At 51.0% G+C, this 16,914-nt stretch overlaps 5 protein-coding genes across 5 annotated transcripts; 3 read left to right on the forward strand and 2 right to left on the reverse strand.

The window, feature by feature from the left end:
- Positions 1-1,011: 1,011 nt before the first annotated feature.
- Positions 1,012-2,385, forward strand: GT037_000912 (cytosolic regulator pianissimo; the record flags this gene model as incomplete). The annotated part of the gene is made up of 1 exon (XM_038925959.1): positions 1,012-2,385. The coding sequence occupies one exon, from the start codon at positions 1,012-1,014 to the stop codon at positions 2,383-2,385; it is 1,374 nt and encodes a 457-aa protein (XP_038791815.1).
- A 4,412-nt stretch (positions 2,386-6,797) lies between these two features.
- GT037_000913 (glycosyltransferase family 69 protein) lies at positions 6,798-8,182 on the forward strand (the record flags this gene model as incomplete). Its single annotated transcript, XM_038925960.1, has 2 exons — positions 6,798-6,954; positions 7,008-8,182. 2 exons carry the CDS (start codon positions 6,798-6,800, stop codon positions 8,180-8,182), a joined length of 1,332 nt encoding a protein of 443 aa, XP_038791816.1.
- A 664-nt stretch (positions 8,183-8,846) lies between these two features.
- Positions 8,847-9,902, reverse strand: GT037_000914 (uncharacterized protein; the record flags this gene model as incomplete). The annotated part of the gene is made up of 1 exon (XM_038925961.1): positions 8,847-9,902. One exon carries the CDS (start codon positions 9,900-9,902, stop codon positions 8,847-8,849), a length of 1,056 nt encoding a protein of 351 aa, XP_038791817.1.
- A 307-nt stretch (positions 9,903-10,209) lies between these two features.
- Positions 10,210-11,374, forward strand: GT037_000915 (bifunctional aspartokinase homoserine dehydrogenase 1; the record flags this gene model as incomplete). The annotated part of the gene is made up of 2 exons (XM_038925962.1): positions 10,210-10,246; positions 10,296-11,374. 2 exons carry the CDS (start codon positions 10,210-10,212, stop codon positions 11,372-11,374), a joined length of 1,116 nt encoding a protein of 371 aa, XP_038791818.1.
- A 2,139-nt stretch (positions 11,375-13,513) lies between these two features.
- On the reverse strand, positions 13,514-14,113 carry GT037_000916 (uncharacterized protein; the record flags this gene model as incomplete). The annotated part of the gene is made up of 1 exon (XM_038925963.1): positions 13,514-14,113. One exon carries the CDS (start codon positions 14,111-14,113, stop codon positions 13,514-13,516), a length of 600 nt encoding a protein of 199 aa, XP_038791819.1.
- Between the last annotated feature and the right edge of the window lie 2,801 nt (positions 14,114-16,914).

Below are 16,914 nucleotides of genomic sequence, written 5' to 3' on the forward strand. Positions count from 1 at the left end.
TGTGGGAACAAGCAAGGTTTGAGTCGTCTTTTACTGTTGGAGGTCGTCTGCGGGTGGACCGTGCCAATTTTTTATATCAAGCTGGCACAGGATTGGCTTAGCCTGGCGAGCCGATGACGGGCTTTTCTCTCGATCCGAGTACCCCAGAGCTGACACAGCAATCGAGGGCAGCCTCCCATGACTGATACGGGGCGCACAGCAACATCGCCGATCTTTAACTATCCGTCCAGCATGGATGACCACATCAAGTTGTTCTCTCTTGAACATGGTCCTTGTCCGCTCTGCGCTCTACTGCTAGACTCCACTATCTCTCGCCATTCCGCGAGCTCTTGTGTTGCCACCCCGCGTGCTTGTATATATCCCGACTTTGTCTGCCCAAGATAATATCATCCCTCTTCGGCAGTCTCCGTCGTCACCCGTCCCTGCATCAGCACGCGCGTTGCTGATCCGCCCTCGTCCCAGCTTCCGGAAGAATCGAGCGTTCCGTGAAGACGTTTTAGCACATTCTTGCCTATTGTGAAGGTTTAACTATCTTCGAAATACGCAATCTCGCTGCCCGACTCGACTCCCGCCCTCCTTCCTTGTCCTGACCTGCACACCTGCAGTGCGCACCCACCCCACGACCAACCAAACCCACGACCCGACCCCAACGACGGGCCTGCGACTGTATATGGCTGCCGGAGCCATTGTACAACATAGCGAATCTACATGAATCGTCAACGGACAAAAGGGTGCTCCATCGTCGAAAGCGTTGAGCATTCCTTTGAGCCTCAGTTTCCTGCACAGGCCTTCATGTGCAACGATGAGCGCTCGGCAGAGGCTTCGGAGGCGGTAGCCTTGGACGCCCACTGTGACGCCCGACAGATGGTCCGTCTAGTCCAGTGTCCACGATGCTCGAAACCTCTGAGTGCCCCAGTCACCCTGCCTTGCGGTCATACCGTCTGTCGCGGCTGTCTGCCTCCTCCACAACCTCGTACCAACATATCATATCCAAACACACCAGATCGCCTCATGGGCATTTCGTGTCCCCTTATGGGCTGCGGAGCCGAGCACGCTTCTGCTGAGTGCTCTGTCGACGTGACGTTGACCAAGTTGATGGACCTCATAAAGGCTGAGATAATTGAGCACAGGCCATCTGCGGAAAATACTCCGACACTCCTCGTCGAGGTACCCCAGCATGAAGATTCCCCTATGGATGAGGAAGAGAAGGAAAAGCTTAGCTATCATGGAAATCAAGTGGAACTGCATGGAGGACGCCTCGTGTCCACGTTTACCATGGCTGAAATGGGCAAACTTCGGTATTCTTCCGAAGTCCACTACCAGTCACTATCGGCAAGCGGGGACGGTTACGAGCATCTTGACATCACGCTTCTGGAACGCTTACGCGACGTAACCCACAAGGAGTTAGACTGCCTTGTCTGTTACAACCTGATGCTGGACCCAACAACGACATCGTGTGGTCATACATTTTGCCGTCGTTGCCTCGCTCGCGTTATGGACCACAGCAGCATTTGTCCTTTCTGTCGAAGAGGCCTGCATGTTCCTGCCTCACTACAGAATCAATCTAGCAACGTCATACTCAACTCCTTGTTGAATGGACTTTGCCCCGATCTGGTAAGTGCTCGTGCTGATGCTCTCAAGGCGGAGGAGCAGGCGGGAGATAACGTGTTGAACGTTCCGCTCTTCATCTGTACACTGTCGCTGCCCTCTATGCCGACATTTCTCCATGTCTTTGAGCCTCGCTATCGATTGATGATGCGGCGCGTCATCGAAGGTAGCAGACAGTTCGGCATGGTCATGTACAATCGCACACACGCACCTCAAGGCGATCTTGGCTCGACTCCGTTCCTGGAGTATGGAACACTACTTGAGATTGTCAATTACGAGTTACTGCGCGATGGGCGCAGCTTCATCGAAACACGTGGTATCGGACGATTCAAAGTGAGGGCTCATGGCTTACTTGACGGGTACAACGTCAGCCGCATTGAGCGTGTTGAAGATGTTTCTCTCGCCGAGGAAGCTATTCTGGAGCAGCGTGAGACCACTATGGCAAGGGATTACGCGGAAGCATTCTTCCGCGACCATCCTCAGACCCAACTCCCTACGGAAGTCGCAATCGAGACATTATCCACCCAACAGCTACTTGATAGCTGCACAGCATTTGTACGAGAAATGAGAGAAGCCAGTGCGCCCTGGCTTCGCGAACGGATCATCCAAGTCTATGGCGAGCCACCCGAGGACCCCTCAATCTTCCCATATTGGTTTGCATCTGTAGTACCAATCGTAGAAGAGGAAAAATACGTTTTGTTACAGACTGAACGGGTCCGCGAGCGCCTCAAGATTGTGTACTCGTGGATTGGAAGGATCCGCGGACAACGATGGTAAGCACTCACCTTCTTTATTGTTTACATCCTGCATCTACACCACATCGGATCCCGGCCCAAGTAACCAGGCGCATGCATGCCCCTTACGCGACACGAGCATAACGGTGATCATTCCTTTGTCGTGCAGCATGGTCGCTGCAACTAGAGGTACTTTATCCCTTGTGCGCTGATCATTATGACGAAAGTCACATGCATAAGTTGCCTGAAGCTTACATGTCTAACCACAAAAGATATATCCGACGTGTTTGATTTCACGGCACTAGCTGACAATAAATTGACAGGTCTTCGGGCAATGCATGCAGCATCTTATGACTCCTGATTGCTCTTATTACCATCGGAATCGCGCTCCTATCTACGCCTCCACCTCAACCTACCGTCCATTCTCTATAAGAGGATGAGCAGCTTACATCACATTAAGCTTACAACTTCTCAAGATTACCAGATACCCTTCTCTCATGGCCACAATTTGATACCAAACCCAACCTCTCATGTCTCTTCAGGCATTAGGAGAGGCTTTTTCTTTTATGTATTGCATTATTTTACGTCACGAAGATTCCATTTGTTACCATATGTCCTTTCGCTTCTTCAACGATTACCCCCTTTCAGGAGGACCCGGAGCTTGCCGTGGTCCATGTTCAAGTGACTTTTTTAGACCCAGGTGCTAGCCTGGGAAAACTTTTTTCTGGACGGTTTTCGAAAAAGGTTTTGGCATATTGCGACGAAGGGTGGGAGTAACTTTGCATTTGATAGGCGTTTCTTTGGTCTTGTCGCATTTAGCGGGGCTGCTCCAGTTAGAGACTGGCAGAAGGTGGCTTTGTAGATACTAGAGTACTTGTGAATGGGTGATGCGTATATCCATCTTGTGCACTAGAATTCACTTCACCGTAGTTCGTGAAGAAGCAGGTGCGATGTGATACCCGCAATGTACGCGTTACCTAGGTGTAACTACGTCAAGGGTCATGACATTGCAATCGTACTATGCCTTCATCTTTCTGGCTGCGAAGACGACCTTGAGGGGCATCAAACATCTTACGACCAAATGGGAAGTTCTCTCCCTACTAAATCGACCTTAGAACTATACACTATTGATTTCTGTCTAAACTGCTATACAGAATGTTCCGTATACCTTTAAGGTTAATCTTTCTAAGGCTACAGAATTTAGTGATAAAGTTTTCAACGCTCAATACGCGATTCACTTCTTGTTTGATCTGAAGCTACAAAGGCAACAAGTTTAAAGAATAAAAAGGTACACAACAATCTACTAAGACAGCAGAAACACCTCTGTATTCATTGCGTATACGACCATCATCAAGCTGGCCCCTAGAGTAAGTGCTTCTGTAATCGTCACCTCTGATCTTGTAGAACACAGTCTGATGGTGGTTAATGATATCGAACAAGAACGCCTCGGTTCTCGTCGCAACCTTTCCTTCTTGCTATCTAAGTGCAGCCTCTTCCTAGCAGTTAGTAGACTCGTGAGCCTAGCTTCTTCCTCCTGTATACGAAAACGCTACCGCATTGCAGTCGTCCTCTGGGTGTCTGGTGGCGTGGTACTCTCGCATATCCTTCAAATTGGAAGGACGCGATGTCGATGCGTTCAAGAACGATGAGAGGGTCTTCCAGAGAATCCATAGGCCTGAACAGGCAGTTCTGCCTCATGTCTAGCCCAATCTTAGCATTATTGTGAGCTCATATTCCACTACTTTCAGCCATAATGAATCATGGCATCGTTTGTTGTCGACCTGGTGGTAGGTAACTTGTGAATTGCTGGTACGTGCAAAGGTGGCGCTGATTTGACGAGGTCTTAAGATGAATTCTATGAGCAGCACAATCGCTGAGGACGATGACGATAGAGCGGAAAGAATGCGAGCGATCTTATAGAGTAATTGCTGCGTTTTGGCGTTTAGAGAGAACAACTATCTATTCTCGTAGTCGTCGCTGTCGTAGTCAGTGCCGTCGTCGATGCCGTTATTGTTGTCACCAGTTCACATTTTGTATGTCTAGTGGGCGAGGGTCGCGGATTTGACGAGCACTTCCTCCTTCTACCGAGACGGACTGCTAATTGTGCTGGTGAGATACTGGCTGAAGAAAGGTAACGGAAAGGAAGATGGTTGTTCATTCTGACCTTGCTCGGAAAGGTGAAGTGGCAATCTACATATTCGTAGAGCGGGTCGGCCATCAGGGCGAAGCTTGGCACATGTGCCTTCTGACGATGCTGCAGCACATTGCCTTCGCCGGGGAAGATCTTCTTACATACTGGGCAGTCGACTGTAAGCGTTATGTCCGTGTGATGAGTGCGCTTGTGGTTCTTGAGGGCGCCCACCAAGGAGAAAGTTGTGATCAGGCCTTCACGAGCCGGTGGTTCTCTGTGCCCATCCTAGCTTGATAGATTTCACCTCAATATTCCCTCAAGGCCTCGACAGCGTATCTGAGATGCTTTTCTATCGAGATTGGAGTTACACAGTGTCTGGTGTGCGGGTTCAGAACTTGTAAGACGTTTTTTTTTAAAGCGAGACTCATCACGAAGGATCTTGTCTGTCAGCTTTGCAAAAGCATGTGAGTGACTTCTGAATCAGAATCATCGTTGGTGTCCGACTGGTTCAGGTCTGGAAGAGCCTTGATGGCCATTATCTCTTGAGCAGATCTTAAAGGCCACATCATTCATGGTGCACTTCTATTTAACAGGAGTCATGTATCAATATCCGATGTTGTAACCGCACCGCGGCTTGTTCTATCGTCCTCTTCTGAGCATTTCATGCGGTGTCTATTGGGGACGTATAGGTTGTACCTTCCCTGGAAGCTCGACAGGTTCCACATTTACATGATACCCGTACATCTCAACTGGGCCGTGATTGTTATCCCAGTGCTGTCCCTTCTGAATGTGAGTTGAGCTGTCCGTACTCAATTCTACAAAACCACTCGGGTGATCATATGCGTATCCTGGTGGCTGTGTCACCTTGTCTGTAGCACCGCGTTTCCGACGAATGAGAACGACACCGAGAATGGTTAAGCATATCACTGTAAGCCCTCCAATGACTCCACCCACTATAGGCCCAATACTTGTTGACTTCTGTTCGTTGGGTGCAGGTGTTGAGCCTGGTGTTGATGATGGGAGGATACTGCCATTTGGATTAAGGGAGGTTGAGCTTTGCGCGTCTGACGTTGTTGGTGGTTGGTTTGAGGTAGCCAAAGAGGCACTGCTTTCAGTACTCGAAGCGGATGTTGTTGTTGCCTCTACTGTATTCGGCACCGCGAAAAGGTTGTCGACGGCGGCAGTGTCTCCGCAGGCAATGTACTCAAATGATTGATCAGGGCCGTTGATTAGGAGCGCTGTAGAACAAAATTGTTCGGAGTCGCTATCTAGTTAGAGGAGTACTCTCTAATATTTGCAAAACAAAGGAGCGACTAACCATGTAAAAGTAGTGATATCGGCTCGATCAGATAGTCTCCCACACCCCGTCGTGCAAGAATGGTTGTCGATGCATAAGCCAGCTAAACCACAGTCTTTGGCCGACAAAACGCTGGTTGGACAAAAACCCCACAAACCGTTTGCGGTGTCGACACGGCATCCGTAGCCAGGGTCAGCTGTTCGAGGATTCTCAGGTTTGCCATCGAGATATCCACAGGTAGTGACAGGTGCGAAGGCTTGCCGTTTATAGAGCCGCTCATCAGCGTGAGCTGCTAGCTGTGTAGCATGCGGCACTACTGGGGCGAACCGGCTGCGAACCGTAGCAGGACTTGAGGAGACCAGCTCAAAAGAGCTGAAAAAGATTAAACCTAAAGAGTAGAGACTGGACATCATTCAAACGAGTGTTAAAGCGAGTGACGACGCGTAGAACGATTGATAGACTAGAAGCAAAAGACGGGATGACTAGGTAGCTGTGACACGAGGATACATGCAGTTTATGGAAACTCCTGAGTACAGCGCATAGTCGCCGTAACTGAGAGCCTGACTTTGGCCATGGTCTATACTGCTTGTATGCAGCCACAGTTTCATGGGGCGATAAATACAAGACAATGTGATGTTCTAGTGGCACCTAGACGCACAAAGAGGTATAGCCAGCTGCCCGTGCTGAACCCTGACTTGAAACTGAGAATGCGTGACGCCGTCCAGCGCTCTTGTCGTGTGAAGTACCTACTTCGTAGGTGTTGGTTCCGCGCTTAGGTCAAATTTAACCTGCGTGATTGGTTGCCGCGTCCGCGGAACTTCTCTCAGGCGCCCACTCATTTCCACGCGGAACGGTGCGAAACCGCCTCAATCATTCACTGGGCAGGCTGCAGGATGGGCGCGATTGCGCTTGTTCATGCTCGTTTACTTAGCACTTGCAGCACGTAGACGCCATCTTTCAAGAAACTTCATCAACCTAGGACCTTCTGCGCTACGTTCTGACTTTGCTCTGTTATCGTTCATTTCTAATGTCACCACCAAAGAGCATGAGATCGCTTCTACAGGCGATCGCACTGCTCTGTGTTGTCTTCTTGTTTGTAGCTGGCTTCGGGTTCTTCCATTATGGTAACGACCTATCGCAGATCAAACCCATCGTCACTGGCATACTCAATCCATCGTCAACAGGTATGTCGCCTCTATTTACTGTTGTGTAGAACGTTTCTTAAGTTCAGGACTAGAAGTAAAACCGAGCGCCGTACCTGAGGCAGCTCAAGCAGTCACCCCGTCAGACAAAGGCAATGCTACTCTCATCGCACAGACGCCACCATACCTGCATGCGATCCTAAATCCGTCAGATTCGACATTTCCTCGTCTTGAATGTTCACAACCAAACCTCGATCGCTATGCCTACTTAGGAGGCTCATCTGGATCACTTCAGCACGCGCAACGTCCTAGATACTTTTTTGCCCTTGACCTACACCAATGTGTTCATCTTCTTCCACGGTTGATTGGTTCTATCGTAGAAACAATGTACTTTCTTGGGCCACAGAACTGTGCGCTTTCCATAGTCGAAGGAAGATCCGATGATGGCACTTTTGAGGTACTCGATCAGCTTCGCGCTAGCATGCAGCTTCTCGGGATTAGGTACTACTTCCAGTCCAGCGATATCAACCCAACGGCCAAAGGGAAAGACCGTATCGAAGGTCTTGCAAAGCTCCGCAACTTAGCCTTGAAAGATCTCATCGCACATCCAGAACATTACGACGAAGACACTACGGTGATATTCTCCAACGATGTGGCTCTATGTATGGAAGATCTCCTGGAGCTAATACATCAGCGCAAGTTTCAAGGGGCGGACCAAACGTGTGCCATGGACTGGACGTACGTTGGCGACAATCCAACATTCTACGATGTCTGGATTGCACGTGGTATGACAGGCGATTTATTCTTCAGAATCCCGGAAGATGGTAGTTGGGACTTTGCCTGGGACCTATTCTGGAATGACCAAAACGCTCATGCGCGCTGGTCTAGTTCAAAACCTTTCCAGGTCTTTTCATGCTGGAACGGTGTGACAGCCTTCACTGCGAGGCCTATTATGGAGAGGAAGATCAAATTCCGAGCACACAAGGAGGACGAATGTTTTCAGGGTGAACCAAAACTGTTCGCCAAGGACATGTGGTTCAATGGCTACGGCAAGATAGCTGTAGTCCCGAGCGTCAACGTGGAATACAGTGATGAGGCCGCAAAGAAGATTAAGGCTCTGAAAGGATACCCATCTAAGCATTTTGCGAATGAAGGGGACGATACCAAAATCAATTGGGAAACCTCGCCGCCGGAGAAGGTGAAATGTATGCCGGTAAGCTCAAAACCTTCCGTATCGCCGTCTTCAGACGGATTCGTTGCTGACAAGTAGCCAATCTAGGATCATCAACACCAGACCTTTGTGGCTTGGGACGAAGGCTTGCGGCCTTGATGTTGTCAGAAGATCAAATGCCAAATTCAAACACTACCTCTGGAACTAGGCACTACATCCAGCATAAAGCTACCGTCATAGATCCAAGCTGTTAGGCATTGTGTCCGCCCAAGGCATGGCGTTGGTACGCAGAGCAACGAGCTCTATCAGATGGAATCGATTCACTTGTTTGCAGCGCGAAATGCACAGCTCAAGTGTGTGTTGTACGAACGAGTGAAGATCGTTGGAAGGCATGTGGCAGGCTAACCAGAATGCTGTTGTTAGGCAGTTATGTTGATCCAAACTACAATATAGGTCACATACGACCATAGGACACTGAAAATTAGGCTTCCCGTCCGCTCAGCCATATACAAGCAGTGTACCGGCGGATTAGTAGTTAGGTGGGTGACCACTAGCGAATCCCCGCTGTTGTATGTTTTTGCCAGTGTGCGAGTCATATTTTTGCTCCACCCTACTACTGTGAAGAGACCATACATGATGACAACAAACTGAAGAGCAGCTAGGACGTACAAGCCGATTCTAGATCGATGGAGTCGAGTCGGACAAAGACTTTTGTTTAGTAGTGGGTATCATCGTATAGAAATTTAGACAACAAGAAATCGGCTCATGCAGCCTCTTCCTCAGCAGCGACCTTGGGCTCTGCTTCGCCACCGCCCTCTCCATCTTTGAACAACTCCTGACCTAGTTCCTCGAGAAATTTCTCTGCCTGTCCTTTGCTTCTCTTCTCCTGTATAGCCCTTTTCTTGTCTTTGACCATGGCCTTCCTCTTTTCGACAGCCTCTTTGCGTTCCCGCCTCACGCGCTCCGTATCTTCTCTTTCCTTCTCAATCCGACTCATCTGCTCTTTTCGTTCCTCTTCATCATTGGAGAAGTTGAAGAAGCCCATTCCGCGTTGCCTCACCTCGGCTCTGCCGTCAAAGTGTACCTCAGGTGGCGGCGTGAGTTCTTTGTCGCGCTTGGCGGCTAGGTCGGCCATTTGCTGGGCGATTGTCTCATCAGGGTTGAAGGCTTGCGTCTGCACGGTGTCGCCGAAGATTATATTAGTCGGCATACTAGGCCGCGCGGTAAAACGGTCGGGTTCGTCGGCGGCAAGGGTTCGCTTTCGACGCTCTTCGCGGGCAGCTTCTGCACGCGTGCCCTTTCGTGTGCGACCGAACTCATCCGTGTATTCTACGAGTTCCTCTTCTTCGTCGTCTTCTGATTCTGACGTTGTGGTGTGTTCTGCCTCGCCCTTTTCTTGCTGCTCAGCCCATTTGCGATCGAAATCGACGCCGTATCTGTCGTCAATGTCTTCTACGTCGCCGCGCTTCAGGGCGTCGTACAGACGCGCTTTCTCTTCCATGCGCCGCTTTGTGCGCTTCCATGCGACTTCATCCTCGCCTTTCTCCTCAGTTGTCCGTCCGCGATGCTTCTGTGTGAAATCCGTGTCTTCCAAATCTTTCAACGCGCGCTTTCTGACGTTCTTGTTGTGGGTCTTGAAGATGTCTTCCTTCTGCGGGCGTGCGCGGCCTGCGGTGGGCTTGTTCGATTCGGTAGAAGAGTTCTTGATGAGGTTGGAGAGGGTGGATGAGAAAGCGAGGCTGCTGGAGCTGGAGATTTCCTTGGCCTTTGTGCGTCCCTTTGGTCGGGCACCGTATAGATGTGCGTCTTTGGAGGACATGGTGGGGGCTGAAGGTTGGAGTCGATTGGGCTGATGCTCGTCGCGTGGTGGAGCGCGTAGGGCTGAGACGCGGCGAGGCGAGGCGATGTCGGCGTCGGAGCTCTGAGCTTGTTGCGTCACTGAGCTACCCCACCGATTGTTTTACTTACCCCACGTCGAAGCCGTGTAAATTGGCGGTTCCGCAGAAGTCAACGCTCCCTTCTCTTTTCCAGTCCCACTATCCTCCCTCTCGTTCTTGAAGAGTCTAGAAATACTTCACCTTCTGCGTACGAGTCTGATACATCCAATTGACCACGCCAAACCAACCATGCCTCTGCCTCGTCAAGTATTCATCGCCGTTATCGGTACGCGCAACAAACCTCTATTTCACATGTGTACGGCTAAGAATTACAGGTGCCGGTGGTGTAGGCAAAGCCTTCCTCTCCCAGCTGTCAGCCCTCTCCAAACGCCTCTCCCAATCACCCTCGTCACCGTACTATCTCTCCCTCATCTGGCTCAGCACTTCCAAGAAAGCTGTCTACCACGCCGACTACAAGTCCCTCTCCAACTGGGAATCCGAGCTTCAGAACACGTCCAAGCCTACATTGCCTCTCCCTCAGCTCTGCGAATACCTACAGAAAGCGCCTGGTAAGGTGGTACTGGTGGACAACACCAGCAATCAGGACGTTGCCGACAGCTACCCCAATTTCTTAAAGAAGGGCATTAGCATTGTAACACCAAACAAGAAGGCTTTCTCTGGAAGCTATGAGCTATGGACGCAGATATTTGACGCTGCGAGCAACGGGAACGGTGCTGGTGGCTACGTCTTCCACGAGTCGTCAGTCGGCGCAGGACTGCCTGTCATCTCTACACTGAAGGACTTGGTTGAGACTGGAGACCAAGTCACAAAGATTGAGGGCGTCTTCAGCGGAACCATGAGTTTCCTCTTCAACTCCTTCCAGCCTCTCGGTGGCGGAGGTGGAAAGTTCTCAGCTGAAGTCACATCAGCCAAAGAAAAGGGTTACACAGAACCAGATGCTCGCGATGATTTAAACGGCCTAGACGTCGCTCGCAAACTAACCATCCTAGCTCGCCTCGCTGGCCTGAAGGTCGAATCGCCGACATCCTTCCCCGTACAATCTCTCATCCCCAAAGAGCTCGAGTCCTGCTCATCTGGCGACGAGTTCCTTGAGAAGCTCCCACAGTACGACGACCAGATGGAGAAGCTCAAGGCCGAGGCAGAGAAGGAAGGCAAAGTCATCCGGTTTGTAGGAAGTGTGGACGTGCCAAACAACAAGGTCAAGGTCGGGTTGGAGAAGTTCGACACAAGCCATCCGATTGCAGCACTCAAAGGAAGTGACAACATCATCGCATTCTACACAAAGCGGTACGGCGACAACCCACTCATCATCCAGGGAGCCGGTGCTGGCGGCGAAGTCACTGCGATGGGTGTTACTGCGGACCTAGTCAAGGTGCTCCGGTTATTGCACTAAGGAGTTGATTGTGGGGAAAATTCATGTAAACTAAGATTTCAGTGTAGCCGTTGCCACCAGGAGGCTTACCTACCCGTAGCAACTACCTACCAACCACTATACCGATCATCTCACTATCGAAAACCACACCAGATTGCATTAGCACCCCATGTTCATAGCGATGTGTCGCGACCGCTGCGTCTGATCACCTGTGCTTCTCCGTTGCACCGAGTGACATGATCGTCATGTCTCCGTTGTCGCCGAACCTTGTTTCTTTGTCGATCAGGGCGCAACTGATACCATCCCTTGCTGCAAACCACACACTCGGCAAGAATGATGTGCATCAATGGAACTTTCCAGTCAGGTCGATCTCTCGGCGTCAATTGCTTGATCTGTGAGATTGCTTGTTTCGAGACACTGGTGCGAAGCTTATGTTGATATGGAAGGCTTGTTAATGTGTGACGTTGACGTATGGGCGATCATATTGACCCTGCGTGTTTGTGCTCGTGTTTGTGAAGTGGACATTTATCTGCCACTTGTTTTGTAGTCTGTGCTGCCGTTGAAATTTAGTTGTTGTAGGACAAGTATTAGCGTCTTCGCTTCGTCTCTGCTCACTATCACAGCCCAGTTCCATATCTAGGCATACGCGATTCGGGTGTTCGGCGAGAGGGGAAGGAAGTCACATGATTACCAAGCGTACCAGAGTATCGAAACGGCACACTCCAGAAGAAAGTGCCGATGTGAAAACAGATCTTCGAAGCAGGATGATGCAGTTCAAAGTGCAAACCATGGATCGCTCTGCAGGATGAGAAAGTCAAGCATGTTGATCGTAAGCTTGGTATGCTTAATGTTCCTCTTGGGTAGATCGGTCTCCCTCATATTCTGTAGAGTTTATGGACTTCTCCGGCATGTAGGGATCTGCAGACATTGTTCATGGCGCAAACCAGATTTTAACCCACAACAAGCTTTGGGAAATTATCCATGCACGTTTGACTAAAGCTTCTAAAATGTCCAGCGTCGTATTCGGCGAGAAACGCATTCTTCACCGACGCGGAGAAGGTTGGCCACAAGATCAGACCTCTTTTTTCTCTTCATAATGCTTGCTCGGGAGGAAACGGGTATCCGGGCGGAGCGGAATATGCGGTGTATTAGTATACACTTGTGAGGCTTGGCGTCGAACAAAGGGTGTCGTGATGTACCTAGCGTACATGCCTGCATGCGCGGGTGGATATCGATTAGCATAGCTTCGAAGAGCGGTGACGCGTGTTTACCAAAAGACAAGGTCTAGACTAATGCGCCGAGCAGTGTTTCTTTTCCAGCACCTGCATATGAGCGGAAGTGTGGCACGGAAGTGTGGCACAGATTCGTAACATCATGCACAAATGTGGCGCGTGGTCTCTTCGCAATGGACAGTAGAGTGCTTGGAATACTTTGACAGGATGCACGGCGCACACGTAATTGTTTGCAAACATGTAAATTTTGTAACGAACTAGCTTCTAGAACACGTTCCCCTTGAGTCATTCGTAAGTCATAGCAACAAGCGAGGGGGAAAAAGAGGAAACGCCTGTGCTTGTGACGCACAAACGTTTTGCGCTGTCGCTGCGTGGCAGCCCAACGCCAAGAAATCCTAATAAATCCAAACAGAAGCGGAAGTAAACGCAGGTTGCCCTTGCCCTCTTCGTGTTCGCCTGAAGTACTCCCTGTCCTTTTTTACGTGAGAACGCCGCGGCCGAAATGAGTGCGCAAATGTACCCGTCGCTAGGGCATGTTTTCGCGCACAGAAAGTAAGAGCAGTGTGGGTATCCGAAGTAGAAGTGAGATGAGATGAGCTGGCCAAAGCGCGCTAGGCGATATCGAGAAAAAGCAGATACAAGAAGTAAAGAGTGGGGTGTTGGTAGTCGTGAAGAGAGTTGAGAGTGTGTTCACTCAAAACCAGACTGGTGTGGCTAGTGACCTGCTGTCGGCGGAGTGCATGTGCATGTGATTATAGCGTGGTGATGCTGTCCGGGCCGAGGAACGTGGCTAAGTGGATCCGATGGGGAAGCGACTCCTCATTTCAGCCACAGTCTAGACTCCAACGACGCTATGCGAACCACCAAGAGCTGAGAGGTGGGCTGTGCAGTTGACGTGGCCAAGGAGAGTAAAGCATCTACCGTCTGATCATCTGAAGATGGTGGAGATGCGCTTGGTGCGCTGCCGGACACGCGAGAGCATGTTGGCTTTGTATGGCTCAGCCGGCATGGAGATTGATGGATGTCGCATGCTTGTGCGGTCGTTGCTCGATGTGTCGCTCGGGCTTGTAGCGCTGCTGCTCTCGGCATCGTCTTCTCGTACGGCAGGGTACGGCTGCTCAGCCGAGGGGAAGAAGTAGGCGTCAAGTCGAGAGTTCATTGCGCGGTTCTTCTCAGAAGCTGCTGTGACCAAGCTGCTCTTGCTACCTACGCTGGTAGCGCTGTCGGTTCGGGTGATGTTGTCGAGACGGATGTCACGACGGGCTGCGTTCAAAGAGGTCGAGTGTGCACGCGCAAGTCCTGAGAGAGAGCCGACTGGCGGTGCCGGTCCATCGCCTATGAGCTTGTACTCAAACTCGGAGACGTGACCATGGCAGTAGGGGCAGTGATCGCACTTGACCTCCCATCCTGAAATCCCCAGCTTCTTCCCGCATGTGGAGAGGTTGCTGGATGGGCTGCATGGGCGAACGAGGTGGTACCAGCGGTGCTGGCACGGAAGAACCGTGACGCAGAGTTCGGCGACGCACATTGTAGCGTCGTGTTCAAGTAATGTCGAGATAAATTCGTTTGTGGGCACAGGTATCTGAAGACGTTTTGGCTGATGGCGACGTCGTGATGGAAGACGTGATGTTGGTCCTGGAGATGATGCTCGGGATGCGGTCACAAGATCAAGACGGGTGGCAATCTGGGGTAGACGCTAGTGGCCAATATTGGAAAGGCGGTGGTAATGGTAGAGTATCGGCGTAGGTGCAAGATGCGGCTGCGGTTGCTGTTACTCGCAAACAAGCGGCGGGTCAGATGTTTTAAGTGCAGGAGGGCCGTGAAGTGGAGATTGACAGTGTAGGATGCCGTGTGCCAAGGCGTAGGAGCTGATTGGGACGCGCGTGGTCGATCACCCCTTACCTCCTTCCTTAGTGTGTCGTAGGCGGGGAACGATAAATGCGGCGGAATTTAGAGCGGACAAGTGCGATACGGGAGGCAGGAACGGCGAAAAGGACGGTGTTAGACAAGCCCAAGCTTCGGAACTTGGTGGAATGACGCTGCGTCTTCGGTGTCGGTGGCTTGGTAAGGTTGGCTTACTATAGCAGGCAACAGAGCGGACGAACGATGCAATCGGACGATGAGTCAGGAAAGTCGCTGCAGGATGATGATGATCAAGTCGGTCTTGCCCAGCTGGCGTTTATGAATAAACGGTACTGGGAGGGCGACTATTATGGTATTTAACACGACGGACCACTGTGTTGGGCGGACAGGGGTGCGGGGTTCTAGCGCTGAATTGATTGTCCAGGACTCCAGGTGTGCCCAAGCCTAGCAACGCCCGTGATTCAAACAAGGCGACTCCTTCATGCCCGCCGCGGCGCCGGGACAGAAACGCGGGCTCTTGCACTAACGGCGTTATAAGCAGATCCGTGCCGGAACGCTGGATTCGTGTGGCATGCCTTCACACCGCTCTCAGATAACGACGTGCTCCGTTCGCCGTGTCAGGGACCCTTTGAAAGCCTCTGGCAGCCAGCATGTGGGAATGTGCAAGTCTTATTGGCACTAGCCCCCCTGTCTCACGCGTGCGACAATCATAGAAAACTGCCCTGACACGACAACGCTCAGACTCTCTGGTAATCAACGTCGTAACAAGGGGGCTGCTCTTTTGCCAAAAATCATCCCCTGCCTTCCACACCCAAAGCTTGCTGAACACACATCGGCCCGGTAGCGAGCGGAACATATTGAAACCCAGGTCAGCGCCTACGGGTGAGCATGCTGAGATCGCCCACTTAGGCATGGCCAGATTGCATTTCAGATGAAGTCATGCCTCGTGGCCTTTGACGTGCTCCACTTTCCGATGCTACTTTTCACCCGCCATCGCCAGATCACAAATCAAGAGTCAAGTCCATCACCGTGCCACAGAATCATTTTCTCTCGCTTCGCCTTAGCTAAATGCAGCTCCCTCTCGCCTTGCTGCCCCAAATCAGATGTTTATGGAAAGAAGCAACCACCCAAATGTACGCGGCACTTATCTTGAATTCTGCCCACGATGTGGAACACAGACGTCAACAACGGCCCCATGCTAGGATGCCGCTCGCGTGCATCATGATTGACTAGAAACACGGCTACACATGCAACATTCCGGTAAGACATGCTTTATCACAGGCTACACAACAATATCCATGTCCAAGGTGCATAGTAGCAAACCTGCCGATCGTGCGATCAGTCAGACAACTCCCATATGCAGCAGGATAGCCGTTGCAGCCCTAGTCGTTGATCCTCACCCTTTCATGTATTCCCGTCCTCACGGACCTACGCAAAGTTCAACCACCCGCATCATTCAGGCATCCATATTACTCTGAATGAGCATGCCGCCCAAGGGGTCGGGAAACCACAGAAACGCCAGATCAAAGCTAAATTGTCAGTGTGTCAGGACCCATGACAGGAGCGCCCTAATCGTAATCGGCCCACCCGCACAGCCTCAACGCCTTCATGCATCAGCTCGTCTCGCAACGCCTGCTCATTCGCTCCGCTCACCTCACGCGTCTCTCACGCTCCTTGGCATAGACTAAACACCTTGGCCCCGCCTTGGCTTGGATCCGATCTTCGTTCACATTTCGACCCCGCTTCGCGACCAACTCCAACACTCGCCTAGCATCACGCGGCATGCTACTCCAAGTCGCAAGGCCATGTACAGGCTGCTAAAGATGCGCTATATATGATGCCTAGCCAAGTGTCTACTCAGCCACGAGGCATTTCTTGACCTATCGAGAATGTTTGACAAAGTGTGTATGCCCAGATTGTCGTGTAACTTGCGTAGACCCGGCAAGACAATGACGGTTCCAAACCTGTGGCTATCATACCACCCCAAGCTCCAAGTCTTATTCTGCGGTGCTGGCGGCCTTGCTAGCTGTTCCGGCATACATGCCACTGGTGCCAGCACAGATACACAAGCCACGCGACACAGATAGCATGACTTTCGAGTCATACCGTAATCGAGTTTGAAGTCGATGCTCTCCTTGTTGCAGTCTTAATGCTGGTTTCGGACAATGATACTCGTTGCTGCGAAGGATTTCATGCGTCTCAAATATGACGAAGAAGACATGATCCTTGTTGCGTCCCGACCCGCTCTCTGTGAGGAGTGGGAGACGTACAGGTAAGTAACGATGCTCTAAGCTTCAGGAAAACTGCCATCGACGAGCTTACTCTGGTCCGTACGACCTCATTCCAAATTTGGCGGAACGTTCAGGACCTGTCCTAATATCTGAGAATCCCTAATACCTGCAAATAGAGATGCATTTCCATTACCTAGAGCTTCTCTTAGCTCCACGTCACATGTATACTAAAAGG

Source organism: Alternaria burnsii (genome assembly GCF_013036055.1).
Source record: "Alternaria burnsii strain CBS107.38 chromosome Unknown 705, whole genome shotgun sequence".
NCBI classification, from domain to species: domain Eukaryota; kingdom Fungi; phylum Ascomycota; class Dothideomycetes; order Pleosporales; family Pleosporaceae; genus Alternaria; species Alternaria burnsii.